Here is a 14232-nt window from a genome sequence, read left to right on the forward strand (position 1 = left end):
TTACTCCTTGAGATCTGCCAGGATTGCCTTATTCCCTCCTGCCTGCCTCCCACCCCACCACCATCACCTGAGTTTGCTCATATCACTCTTATTTTTCCCCAAGCTCTTGCTACCCCCATCATGTTGCCTGTTTTCTCTGCTAAAACTCTGAGCCCCCAGTGATGGGGAGTCGTGTCTATTTTGTTGACTAATAAAGCCCAAGAGCCTTGGGAATGGGTATAGTTACTAGATTCCCATAAGTAGTAGGAGCTTATACAGATTTGCTGAATGAATGCAGAGGTCCTGGTCCAATTCGATGGAGCACTTCTGTGTCCTGCTCAAAGATTAACTCTCCTTTCCTCCTGAGAGAGGGTGACCACTTCCTTGGTGATCAAAGGCAAGATCTATTTTCTTTATGCTGTTAACCTTAGGCGGGGAGACTGGGGGATCTTCATTTATATTTTAAAATTTGATTCACTCTGCAGTTTGTCTCCTGTCTATGTATCCTTTTGAGAAACCGTTTATGAGTGATCATCCTTCCATCAGGTTGAACAGGATCCAGGGGGAAGTACCAAGCCTGTCCCATCGGCCATCCTGTGTGTCATGTCCTGTGACCCAGTGGATGCTCAGCACGTAAGTGAAACAACAGGAGTGAGTGAAGAGATGGGAACATCACATAATTGTGGTGGCTGCACTCTGTCCGATGCCTTGAGATTTGGGGAAGGGTTTACAACTGCGGAGGCGAGATGTCAGGTCCTCTGTGCTCTTCCTGAGTGCCCTGGCCTTACCCATTCCCCCAGCCCCCTCTGGGCAGCCAAGCCCAGGAGCTGGGCCACCGGCGATTGTGCTGATCAATAATCCACCTCACCCAAAGTCCGGGGGTAAGAGCGGCCAGCACAACTGTTTGTAGACTCTGAAGTCAGGTCCTTGGAGGAATTCCTCACTGAACAATGTTTTGGACCTTTTATTTTTCTCTATAGCCTCCAGCTGAAGAAACAGATTGCCTTAGGTACATGAAAGGTGAGGACACCTACTATCCCCATGGAGCCCAGGTGGGGCTGGGAGTCTGCTGTTTGTACAGCCGGTGGGCTCGTGTTTCTTTGGGCATCCCTGTGCCTGAATTCCTGCAGTACACTCGGTGGTAAGAACGGGGGTGCCTGGCAGGGAGGGAAGCGGGTCGGGGGACTACACACCTGGGGAGACGTTAACCTGGGGTGAGCGGGAGCCGGCTGATGCATGGAATCTCGGTGCAGGGAACTCTCCAAACTCAGAGAGGTTCCCACTCCCGCAGGGTCCCTTTGATCAGGGTGCTAGGCTGTCAGCACTGCAGGGTCCCTGTGAGGATCATGGTGCCTTCAGGCAGTGGGAAGTGAGGGGTCCAGTGGCAATTAAATTAACTGTGCACCCAAAGCCAACCCCCGTCTCTTTCAGCCTGTTTCCTAATCTGCAAAACTGGAATGATGTTAACCATCCCGCAGGTTTGTTGATGGGCTGGGACACACTAGACTGCCAGGAGCTGGAATTCCTCTGTGCCCTGATTGTAATCCTTCCTTCACACTATTTACTCTCACAAGTTCAGTCTCTCTGTCTCTCTCTCTCATTCACTTGTAACTTTCTCTCCTGCTCTGGTTTCATTTGATTCCCACCCTCCTCCCAATCCCCAGATGAGTGAAATTAATTTCTGTGTGTCAGTTCCAAATTCCTGGGAAAGATGCTCTGTCCCCTCTGGATTGGTTGTCCGACCCATCAGTTGCAGTCAGAGGAGTGAGTCCCTCTGTGACCAGAGGAGGGGCTCTGCCCAGCCCCCCAGCCACCACTGTGGGAGCACATAGCTCTCCGAGGAGGAGGTACTGGCTGTGACTTGGTGTCACTAAGTGTGAATTTATCTCTCCTCTTGCCCCACCTTCATCCTCCTAAACAAAGATGAAAATTAAACACTCCCGAGATTTGTGTCATGGAACACTCAGGGTGGGGGCTAAGAGGGCTGGATTCCCTGCTGAGTGTAAGGGGCTACAGTGACTCCCCAACGAGAGCCTGTAAAGGAAACAGCACCGGCCCCACCGGACACTTAGGATGCTGAGTCTGCGTGACATTGAGCCAGGCTTCTGACCACAGCTCAGGGGTCTGGTCTGACCGGTTAGTCTTTGAAACCAACCAGCTTTGGATTCCTCAATCCCTCCCTGAGGTTTTACCTGAACCACGAGCTTCTGTATCTCTGAAGACAGATGATGAGGACCCTTCACGTAAGGCATTTGCACAGCCCTGTGCGGGAATTCGTGCTGCACGGTCTGCCCGGCGAGCTGACCAAAGTTCGTATTTTACTGATCTTAGAAATAGTCTGCTTTCCTGATGAACTGTTTCACTGAACAAGCAACAGAAGCCACCTCTGGCTGATAAAAGCAAAAAAGGGACTTAATGAAAAGATACTGGGAGGGTGCATGGAGTGGCCCAGACCAGAGCCGACCCGGGGGCCGTAGGAGATGTTGGGGAGCCCCAGGCACCAGGCTGCGCAGGGTGCTACCGGGCCCCCTGCTGCCCCAGCAGGGACCCCCCCTCCTCCTGACACTCCACCTCACTGCAGGTTCATGTCCCGGCAGGGCCAGCTCACACTGAAGCCACCAGCACACACCTCAATGGGGGAGTTGGCCCCTTCTCAGCTGAGGGCGTGCCTGGTGTGGGGAGAGGCCCAGTTAGAGGAAGGCGGTTCCCCTACTGTTCCAAGTTAATGCGCAAGTCAGTGTCCATCACTCAGGAGAGCCGGGCTGGTCGGACCTCATTGTGGTGACTAGGCCGTCTGAGTTCACGTATTACTTTTTAGGTTGGAAGGCCCAAGAGGGAGAAAAAGTGGAGGTTCTAGTACTTATTTTATATTTCCCATGTACCAGGTGCGGTAAGCAAGCCACTTCAGACAAGGCCCATAACAACCACATTAATAGGCCACGGAGAAAGTCATGCAGTCAGGCCTCTGCAGCCCCGAAACCCGTGTCCTCATCAGTTCCGTAGTTACCAGTGGAAGTTGTAGGGATTTATGGGACTGTGTGCTCCTGTGGGGGCTGGGATGTGTGTGTTTAAATCCACATCTTCAGAAACTCGGCCAGAACCACAGCCACTGATTGTCTGCATGGAGGCAGAGGAGGGGAGGCTTCCAGCCTCTGGTCCAGCTCGTGTGGAGCTCAGAAGTTGCTCCTTCTGTCCTGAAAACAACACCAGAGCTGAGGGAGCTGCAAACCCACTGCTCTTCTTAGATCCACAAGAAAACTGAGGGGGAAAGCTGCTCCCAACACAGAGAGGCAGCCGGGCAGGCTTGGAGAGTCACAGCTCCCAGGGCAGAACCCGCTTTTGTAAGAACCCCGGGGGCAGGCAGATTTAACAGGTCCCTGAGGCCAGCTGGAGGCTCAGCGTGGGGAAGTCCGAGTGTGACAACTCCAGGGGGCCAGTCAGAGGGGCCCCCTGCTCTTTTTCATGCATTTTACCTCCAGGACCGTATCCTGTTCTCAGAGTGAAGATCATAGGAAAACTCCTCATGGTTCCTGCCAGGAAAGGAAAAAATAGCTCTATTGAAATACACCCAGAACATTCTCTTCCATTGTGGGGGGTTGTGTTTTTTTTTTTTTTTTATGAGAAATTATTTTACCAGAGCCTAACCTACCTGGGGGAAGGGAAATACCTTCTGTGTCACCCAAATTGGGGTGGGGGAAAGAGACACACTTGTGGAGGTCACAGCTCAGGGCACAGGCTCAATGAGAACTAATCACAGGACTACAGATGCCCTGCTCTGTCCCGCTCCCCCAACACCTTACCTCCATGTCAGTAGGGCCCCTGTGTAATAACAGGAATAAAATTAAAAGAAGTAAATGTCTCAGGAGTGTCTAGGGAAAACCCAAAGGCAGCGGGGAGATGAAAACAAGGACACACGGGTGGCTTTAGCCTCTCGCACGAATAGCTGTAGCAAACTACACACAGCCCAGCCCCAGTAGATAAACAGAAAACCTCACAGAAGAAACTATTTATTTTGGTTCTCTTAGCCAGTGCATTCCATGGTGCATCCTCGCCTAGAATTGAGTGGAAGCAAGTCCATCTCAGAAGGGACATACCTGAAGAGAAATGGCTTTCCAGACTCTGAAGGGCAGAGAAAGCACCAGCCTGGGTTAGAGAAAGGTGAGGGGTGGGGTAGGGGGTGGGCTGCCTTCTTCCCCAAATAAGGAACCTTCCTGAGGCCAGCACAGTGGGAGGGAGGGCCATAGGGTGGAAGCAGCCAGACTTCTTCCTGAGAAGTGATAGGATGCCTCCAAGGGACCATTCAGGTGCCCAAACTGTGTCCTGATGGTGGGAGCCAGTCGGTCTGCCTCAGAGCCCAGGACTGAGGTGGGAGCACAGCAGGCCGGTCTTTCTTGGCCGGATCAATTTCACTTCTCCGAAACCCTGTGTAAAACATGAAGCGTGGACGACCTGGTGAGCACAGCTCTGCCCTCAAGACCGGTTTCAACTCCTCTCTTCCCAGAGAACAGCATCTCTGAGCCCGTCCTGGGTGACCTCACAGAGATCACCCTAGTGGCCCAGGCTAGTGACCGGGAACATGTACCTTCCTGCAGCCAACCCCAGACGTCCACTGATGCATCATATACTGGCAAAGATGTGAGTTCCTGTGCATTGGTCTAACAGCAGAGACTCTGCCACAGGCCCAAGAGGTGGTGTGTGGGACAAGCAGGGGTGCAGGAGTGTACGCAGTGCAAAGGTGTAAGTGGTGGCAGGGGTGCAGGGGCTGTGGAGGGTGCAGGCAGTTCAGGGGATGCGGGGGTGCAGGCAGTGCGGAAGGGCAGAGAGTGGCAGGGGTGCAGAGGTACAGGGAGTGTAGGGGTGCAGGAAGGTGCTCAGGCACGTGGCCAGGGTCAGAAGGCAAGTGCACATCCTCGCAGTCAGCCTGACCCCGGGAGATTAGTGCAATGGTCTGGGGTGGCGGAGGGGGCGGCGGCGGCGGCGGCGGCGGCGGTGGGTGGGAGGCTGCCCGGGCAAGCCGGTCGATTTCTTCTCTTCCCTGCAGCCTGGCCTGGGGGGGCGTTGGCCGCCGGAGATTCGCCAGATGTTGGACTCCAGGTAAGCTTGCTCCTGGGTGGTGGGGCGGTTAGGTCAGGGGGCGGTGGCAGCGGCAAGGGGGCGGAGCGGGGCTGCCCCTGGCGAACTGTTGGAATAGCTGCCTTCTCCCGGCTGCCGGGCCTGGGAGCGGCCTCTGCTGCCCCAGGTCGCTGCACACACCTGTCCCACTCAGCAAGCTGAGTGGGGAGTGGAGGCGGTGTCGTTAAGGTGCAGGGCCCACGGGGATAGGGGGGCTGCCGCACAGAAGCCGGTCAATTCGCTCCGCTCTCCCCCGCGGCGGAGCCAGGGGCGGCTTCTGCTGCTGTAGAGGCGGGACGCCGGTCTCCAGGTGAGCTTGGTCCTGGGAGGCGGCGGCGGCGGCGGCGGCTGGGGGTTGGGGTCCGTTCCAGGGAGCTGCTCCATTTCTTCTCTCCCCCGCGGCCTGGCCTGGGGGCGACCTCTGCCGCCAGAGATTTGCCTGAGGTCCGACTCCAGGTGAGCTTGCTCCTGGGAGATGGGTGCGGTGCAGTCAGGGGGCTGGGAAGGTGGTGGCTGCGGGGATAGGGAGGCTGCCCCGGGGGACCTTGAGGATTAGCTCCCATGTCTGTGCCGCGTGGCCTGCAGGCGGCCTCTGCTGCGCCAGGTCCCGGGACAACCCTTTCCCACTTTGCCTGCTGGGGGCGGGAGGCAGGGTAGTCAGGGTGCACGGGTGGCGGGGGTCGGGGGCCTGCAGCGGGGGAGCGGGCACATTTGCTCCCATCTTCCCCGCGGCTTGTCCTGGGGGAGGTGTCTCTTGCCCTGGGTTAAGAGACACGTGTATCCTAGTCAGCCTGGCCCCAGGAGGCGGGCGTGTTACGTTGGGGGTGGTGGCAGCAGCGGCAGGTTTTCCCATGGAGCCGGTCCATTTGCTCCCATTTCTCCCCATTTTTTGCCCTGGGGGCGGTCCCTGTTGTCCCTAGTTCGCCGGACGTCCATCTCCAGGTCAGCCTGCTCCCTAGAGGCGGCCACCGTTAGGTCAGGGCTCAGGAGCGGTGGCTGCTGTGGGGGTAGGGGGCTGCCTTGGGGAGCTGGTGGATTGGCTCCCGTCTCCCCGATGGCCTGGTGTGGGAGTGGCCTCTCCTGCCTCAGATCACCAGACACACCTGTCCCATTTAGCCTGCTGGGGGAGGGGCGCCCTGGGAAGTGCCTTTAAAGTGTGGGGGAGGCGACGGCAGGGGTAGAGGACCTGCAGCGCGGAGCCTGTCAATTTGCTCTCCTCTTCCCCACGGCCAAACCTGGGGGCGTACTCTGCTGCCCAAGAAGCCGGATGCCCGTCTCCAGGTCAGCTTGCTCCTGGGAGGCGGGCGCGATGCTGTCGAGGGGCAGAGGCAGCTGCGACGGCCGGCTGCCCCGCCTAATGGGGCCACTTCTTCTCCTCTCCCCTGACCTGGCCTGGGGACGGCCTCTCCCGCCCAAGATTAGCCTGAAACCCCACACCCGGTCAGGTTGCTCCTGGGAGGTGGGCGCGGTGACATCAGGGGTTGGAGAGGAGGGGGTTCTGCCCCTGGCGGGCTGGAGGATAAGCTCCCATCTCTCTGGAGGCCTGACGTGGGGGTGGCCTCTGCTGCCCCTCATTCCCGGGTCACCCTTCTCCAGGACATATTGCCCCGGGGGTGCTGTAGGCTGCGGGGGCGGCGGGTTGTTGGCGGGGGTATGGAGCTTGCCGCTTGGGAGCTGGTGGTTTAGATCCCATTTCCCCCGCAGCTTGGCCTGGGGGCAGCCTCTGTTGCCCCAGGTCGCAAAGCACTGTTTCCCTGACAGCTTAACCACCGGAAGTGGGCAGGATGTGCTGAGGGGGCGGAGGCAGCCGCCAAGGCAGCGACGGAGGGGGCTGTCCCTGGCCAGCCGGTCAATTTGTTCCCACCTCAACATTTGCTGTCCCAGTTTCGCAGGACGCCCTTCTCCAGTTTATCCTTCTCCTGGGAGGTAGGCTCAGTGCATGCAGCCCAAGGTCTGGGCTCTCCCCTGGGGAGGGGCAGAACTCTCTTCTTCTTCTTTGTCTTTATTCTTCAGCAAAGTGGTTACTGGCCCCAATTCTTAATTCTGAGAAAGTGTAGCCTGTGTTACGGAGGAGCTGCTGGACAGTGAGGTTTCTGGGTGGGTTTTCACATCAGCTGATGCCCCAGGCAGGCAGGAAATCTATTGCTTAGAGCTTCTTAGTCTGGAGTTGGGGGATGGCCCCGCCATCCTCACCATGCTTTTTACAAATGTGTTACTCCCCTCTTTTTCCTAGGTGACATTTTAGGTTATTGGGTCCCAGATTGCTGGCACACTCATCCCTGTTCTCAAACATCTTTTAAACTTGGGTGAAGTGATAAGTTGGGGAAGAAGATGATTTACTGAAAGGTAAGAATAATTAAATTTGCATTAAAGCTACATTCTGTCAATCTTTCTCAAATGATTTTTCTCTGATTCTAAATCCATGACCTAGTGAATGTTGTACTCCTGTGTAAATCATTGATCTTCACATCACACTTGTTGAGTGGTCAACGAGATTTATTATTTAGATTATTCCTGAAAGGAAAAGCTCAGGCTTTTGAGAATTCCTTGTCTGATGTCACCCAGGCAGTCACAGTAGAAGACAGAGCTGATATAAAAATCCCTCACCTGCCTGAACTGCAAAGCTTCTGGGATTACTGATCCCTGAAATGCAGGTGACTCTTGATGATAATCTGGGGGATGGTTTACATGATCAGATTCTTCCAGTCCTGTAAATGGGTTCCGTGGCCCCAGCCCCGGGAGAGCTGGTCATAAGGGCCATATCGTGAGGGGTGGGATGGGAAGGCAAGGTCTAAGAGCTGGCATCACTGAGATTCCACACTCGCTAAACACAGACCCCAGAGCCTAATTGTTGTCAGGTTCTGTTCTGGATTTGAGAGTGTGTTCAGACATGATTCTTGCCCTTCAGGGGTCACTGCCTGGGTGGAAGTAACCTTTACATAAATCTGGGGAGGATGACAATTAAGTAGATGGGCTGTTATGATTCTCAGTGTGCCCAGGCTCGCTCTTCCAGGCACTCGTGGGACAAACGAGAGTCATGTTATTCACTCATACACTGATTTATTACCCTTGAATTGATCATTTGTCCCACAGTAAGTGAAACAAGCGATGAGGAACCTGAGTTTTGTCCCCTTTCCTAGCACTGATTGTATCTGTCAGTCAGGCGCCCTGCGTATGCATTGTGAAATGGTGGTATTTCTTGCCCAATGGGACTGCACTGTCAGTTCTCAGAATCAGGGGAGACACGTGGGTAGGACAGCACACTGACACATATGGCACCCCCCCCACCCCATGAGACAGCATTGTCGATGCTCAGGTGACCCGATGTAGACCGCGGTGCTAAACCTGAGCATGTTTAGTGATCTTGGTGGCTATGAAAATACAGACTGCCGGTCCCTACTTCTGGAGACTCTGAGGGTGTGCATCCCAGAATTCTGCATTTTAAGAAGCACTTTAACTAATTCTGATGAAGATGATCTGAGTGTCCCACTGAGAAACACTGGTGTGCGATGCACCAGTATTGAGGATTCTCAGGGAGCGATGTCTTTTCAGGATGGTCCAAGGGCCCTCACGAGACTTTTGCCTTGGGTGTAATTGTATGTGTTCGAAAGTGATGTCTCTCACTTCCAGTGCTTGTCAGCATGCTCTGTGCAGGGATTTGCTCTCAGCAGATATCAAAAACTATAAGTCTTCAGGTCACCGAGCTAGAGTGTGAGCGATCTTTTATTTTGGTTTTCTTTATTGCAATGCGGAGCCTCCCGAGAAGAGATTCAGACTGAACAGCTTTGTGTCGGACTTTGGAAGACCGCTGGTGCCCAAGGGGTTCTCTGGCAGCACAATGACGAATCTAGGTCCCTCTTTCACTGCTACGTCAATGAAGTGGACCGCTTGGACAAGGCCAAAGCTGGTATCCCAACCATAGCCCTTGACAGTGATGTTCGGCTCCAGGAAGCCATCAGATGCAGCAGGTGGCCAGAGGAGGAGCCGAACGGGCTCATGAAATGTGACACCCCCAGCTTCATCAACACGGACCAGAACTCTTCCTTTGGGGAAGATGATCTCCTGATTTTGGAACCACCTATTGTTCTAGAAAATAAGCCAGTTGCCCAGACCTCACACAAAGACTTGAATTGGAAATGTGCTTTGTCAAGTATTTCTCTGAAGATGTGAAGTCTGTCTTTGTATGGCAGGAAGTCCCCTTTCACAAAATTGTATGTGTTTGTGTCTGAGAGAGAGAAATGGAGACAGACAGAAAGACGGAGACAGAAGAGAGCCCCCTCAGAAGAGAGCTAGTTAAGGTGAGTTTTTGTGCCTTAGTAAACATTTGGGGTTTTGGGGGGAACAAAGTATTTACACTGTCTCATTCTCCTCGTTGGAAACCTTGGCCCCGTCCTCAGTGTCAGCGGCCTTGAACGGGGGTTGCCATGGTGCTTTTCATCTGGCGCTGCCACTTCCACGCTCTGCCTTTAGCACGTTGCTTTGCCTCCCAGGGCTGCCACCCTTTAAACTGTAAGGTGAGGAGTCTGGAGTAGATGATCCATCCCAGCTCTGCTGTTTTGCAAATTTCTGATTTCGTATTCGGATGAGGCTGGGATACACCCAGAGCAGTATAAACCAGGCCCTACCTCCTGTCTCTTGCTGGGGCATCCCTCAGGTCTGTGCCTTCTACTCAAGCCTTTACTGAGCCCAGCTTTTGTCAGGAGCCCAAGTGCCTACCGGGATGGCAGGAGACCTGTCTCTCGTGGTCACGGTGGCAGACATTTCTATTGGTTGTGCTGAAACAGCTCTTCTGAGATCCTCCGGCCACCCTTGCTCCAACCTGAGGACAGACCTACCGTTCCTTTCCTAGGAGGAGGATCAACCCATGGTGCATTTTATGACAATCCTGTCCCCAGGAATGCACGGAAGGTTATCAGCTGAGTGAGCGGAAGTGCCTCTGTTTCTCTGTGTCCCTGTATCTCTGTCTGCTCACAGTGCCCTGCCACCGGCTACTGAACAAGAAAAGTGCTATTCACCATGCTGTGTGTTTTGCAGATGTGTAGGTGATGATCTTGTGGCTCATGTGTGGGCTTTGTGCTGGGATGGTGAAGGGCTTATAAATACCTCATCAACATGTATTCGAGATGGCCTGGTGCCACACAGACTTGATTCATGAAGGCATCAAGCCTGCACACTGGTTTGGAAACAACTTGGTTTTGATCAGTCACACTGCATGCATGACTCACTGCTGATCTCTGGGTGGTTTTTTCATTTTAGATTTATTCACCCAGTGTCTTGCTTAAGCTGAAAAATACATTTATTTCACTAGAATATTCTCAGATTCTTTGTTTTCACACATCCAGTTGTTTAATTCCTTTAAAAATCATTTTGTGTTTATAATGCCTCCTAATATCTATCATCTCTAGGTTCCCAGTGGCCTGAGCCATGCACCAGATTTGATGTAGGAACTGTTCCACCAAAAGAAATCCCTTTGCCATAATATCTTTTGAGGAAAATATTATTCTTTAAGGCTCTAACAGTAAATCGTAGAACAAAGCATGGAACATTTATTGTAGTTAATACATGTTCATGCAAAAAGAAATGATATTTTCATTAAACAATGTTGATTTTAATAACTTTTACTAATGTGAATATTATTACTCATAATTTAAGTAACCAAATAAAACCACAGTTATTTATTATGAAGTTTGAAAACTATTTACACTGTCTCTCAATTAGAGGTAGCTTTATTAGAAGACTGAAGGGTATTTAAAAGATGGAAAAATACCCATGATGACACCATCATTTTTATTAACTAAATATCAAGAACTGTGCAGGGTTAAGATTTAACCCTCTGCAAGCTGTCAAGTTAGCATGAGGTAGTTTGTGGATGCTGCCAGAAGACAGGAGACTCCCCCAGGTTCAGAGACAAAGAACTTCTTGCCAGCACAGCAGGCAGCTTGGGGTTCATGTTCATGTTGGTTCCTGAGTTTCTTTCCTTTTGCTGTTGTAACAAAGGACCACAGACTCAGTGGCTTAAAGCAATACACATTCATCATCTCACTGTTCTATTGTGCAGAAGTGCAAAGTCATTGTCAGTGGGCTAAAACCAACGTGTGGCCAAGGCTACGTTCCACACCGAGGCTCTAGGGAGGGATTCGTCTTCCTACCTTTCCCAGCTTGCAGAGGTGTTCACACTCCTTGGCCCAGGGCCCTGTGTCACTGTGACCTCTGCTGCCACTTTACATCTCTGTCTCTGACTATATAGATATAAAGGAAGAGTCTTCTACATCTGGTATGGACCCTTTTTCCTAAATGGACATTGTATCTCTATTTATGTGCAGATTAAAACCCCTTCCCTCCAGGGTGTGGTGGCATCAGCTCACAAGATTACCACTCTGGGCTTTAAGTGTCCTCTTTGTATTGTCACCTGGGAACTTCTCTTTCCATAGTTAGCTCTGTGTTACATTTGTTGTTGTAATTTACCCGGCATTACTGAAAGTTTTACTTAAAAGGGATCCTAATTAGCTCTGTTTACCTGTTTCCAGAGCTGAAAGCTTCAGTTCTAGAGTATCTGTTTGATTTCTCTTAAAAATACATTCCAGTATATTTCTCTGGTGAAAGTCTTTACCCTGTTGTCTATTCTCCCATAATTTCCTTATTTTCTTGAATATATTAAAAGTATTTTATAGCCTTTATTGGTAACTCTGATGCCTACATCACCTGGGGGTTTGCATCCTTTGTCTAATGTTTCTTATTCTCATATTATCCGTTATATAGTCTTGACATGTTGCATGTCTTGAAATTCTTTATTACATGGCAGACATTGCAAATGAAAAATCCATATGTTATTTTCCGTGAGAGGTTTTCTACCTTCCTGTTAGGCAAACAGGGTGAGGGACTGATCATGTCGCTCCAATCAGGCGCTGAGGTGGATCAGGACTGAAGTGCCTTTTTTCTTAAAACAGCTTTGAGGTATACTTGGCAAAGTAATTTTCACACGTATAAAGTGTACAGCTAATACGTTTTGACATAAGTATATCCCCAAGAAACCATGACCACATTCAAGAGAGTGAACATACCCATCACCCACAAAGCTTCTCTCCTGCCATTTGTTGTCCCTCCCTCCCTCCCCATCTCTTCCCCTGGAAACCACTGATCTGCTTTCCATCACAACATATTGGTCTGCATTTTCAAGATCCTTGTATGAATGGATTAATGCAGTATCTATTCTATGTTGTCTGACTTCTTTCATTCAGTGTAATTATTTTGAGAGTCATCTGTGTTGCTGTATTAATAGCTTATTTTTCTTATAGCAGAGTATTGTTTAGTGCTGAGTTTTTACTGAAGAGTTTGTTGTGAGCAGTGTTTGGATAGACCATCATTTGTTTCTCCATTTACTTCTTGATGGATGCATGGGTTATTTACAACTTGAGCTATTATAAATAAAATTGCAGTGAATATTTGGTTACAAGTCTTTATATGGACATATGCTTTTCTTTTCTAAAGAACCAGATGAGGAATATCTGGGTTATATGGTAGATAGGTATTTACCTTTTTTAAAGAAACTGTTAAAGACTTTTCCAAAATGGTTGTACTATTGTAAATTCCTTGTGGTGTGTATCAGCTCTGGTTGCTCTACTTCCTTACCAGCACTTTGTAAGGTCGGTCTTTCTAATCGTATTCATTCTTGTATGTATGTGTACTAGTATCTCACTGTGGTTTTTAAAAGCATTTCTCTAATGACTAATGGCATCTTTAATCAGCATCTTTTCATATGCTTATTATCCATCTGGATATCTTTACTGAAGTGTGTTTTCTGGCCTCATTCATTCATTCAGGTGTTTGCATTATTATTGAGTTTTGAGACCTCTTTATTCTGGATCAGATACAAAGAGAGACCTTTATCAGATATATGATCTGCAAATAGCTTCTGTCTATGGCTTGTCTTTTCATTTGCTTCGCAGTGTTTAGAACAGCTTTGAAGAGTCTTCATTTTGATAAAGTTCACTCTATCAGTTTCTTTTTAAAATAGATTATACTTTTGGTGTCATAGCAAAGAAATATTTGCCAAACCCAAGGTCATAAAGCTTAAGCCTATGCTTTTTCTCCTAGCTGTTTTAGAGTTTTAGATTTCCTATTAAGATCTATGATCCATTGTGACTTAATTTTTGTATATATTGTGAGGTGTGGATCAAATTTCATTTTTTTTTTTTTGCATATCACTATCTAATTCTTCCAGCACTACTTGTTGAAAAGATCCTTTCTCCACTGCATCCTTTTTGAGAATCAATTGTCTATATAAGTGTTGGTTTAGTTCTGAACATTCTATTCTGCTCCATTATTCTATTTTCCTGTTTTACACCAACACCATACTTTCTGATTACTGTAGTTTAAAAAAAAAAAAAAAAAAAGGCTGAAAATCAGATAGTGCAAGTCTTCCAACTTTGTTTTTCTTGTTCAAAATTGTTTTGGATATTTGGGATCCTTTGAATTTTTATATGAATTTTAGAATCAGTTTTAAAATTCCTTACATCCTGTTATGCCAAATTTCCACCCATGTCTTTGGCCATCTCCAAAGCCACATTTTCTGAAGAAGTCTCTCTAGACCCCAGGTGAAAGGAATTTCTGTTTCATCTGTGTTCCAATCACATTTGATAATATTTGATTACATTTATTCATATTTGGCTGGATGTACTTGTGTGATCTTTCCTGCCATATAGTAAATCTCTCAAGATTTGGAATCTTGACTTGGTTCCCTCTGTCTGCTGAGAAAACTAGTTCTATGCTTTGCAGGAGTGAGCCCTGCAGTAAGAGGTATCTGCAGCACACATCTAGCTCATTGCTTGCATATCGTCAAGGAATCCTGCAGATTTAGAATTGTTTATTGATTGTTGTCTCCAAGACGGCTCAGCCTTTTTTATTTCTATTGCTACTGCTGCAGTTTCAAAGGAAAATGGGCTAATTATTTTCCAAATATCAAAACATACTATAATTGAGCTGTGACGCAAATTATGTGCTGCTGTTTCTTAACAACCTGCTTAGTGTTCACAGGTACCTTCACTCATGGAACTTTTGGGAGAATGTCATATCCTCAGAGATAGCAATGCTGTCTTTGGCAACCTGAGCGGTAGTATCTGAACTCACTCCTGCTGTTTTTCC

General features: G+C 49.5%; 1 protein-coding gene across 12 annotated transcripts in view; it reads left to right on the forward strand.

The window, feature by feature from the left end:
* Nucleotides 1-523: 523 nt before the first annotated feature.
* Nucleotides 524-14232, forward strand: part of LOC141576783 (uncharacterized) — a 51066-nt gene continuing 37357 nt past the window's right edge. For 6 of the 12 annotated variants that reach the window (XM_074360175.1, XM_074360169.1, XM_074360174.1 and 3 more), the window contains exons 1-9: nt 530-612; nt 960-1120; nt 1411-1457; nt 4009-4137; nt 4481-4614; nt 5021-5073; nt 6853-7017; nt 7325-7437; nt 8846-9389. In XM_074360175.1, coding sequence (XP_074216276.1) covers nt 583-612; nt 960-1120; nt 1411-1457; nt 4009-4137; nt 4481-4614; nt 5021-5073; nt 6853-7017; nt 7325-7328 — 723 coding nt within the window. In that variant the 5' untranslated portion in view covers nt 530-582 and the 3' untranslated portion in view covers nt 7329-7437; nt 8846-9389. Of the gene's footprint in view, nt 613-959; nt 1121-1410; nt 1458-4008; nt 4138-4480; nt 4615-5020; nt 5074-5124; nt 5548-6351; nt 7018-7324; nt 7438-8845; nt 9390-9875; nt 9951-10496; nt 11543-14232 lie in introns of those variants that run through there. The other 6 variants (XM_074360176.1, XM_074360177.1, XM_074360178.1 and 3 more) reach the window with 6 other exon arrangements.

Source organism: Camelus bactrianus, unplaced genomic scaffold (assembly GCF_048773025.1).
Source record: "Camelus bactrianus isolate YW-2024 breed Bactrian camel unplaced genomic scaffold, ASM4877302v1 HiC_scaffold_34, whole genome shotgun sequence".
Taxonomy (NCBI): domain Eukaryota; kingdom Metazoa; phylum Chordata; class Mammalia; order Artiodactyla; family Camelidae; genus Camelus; species Camelus bactrianus.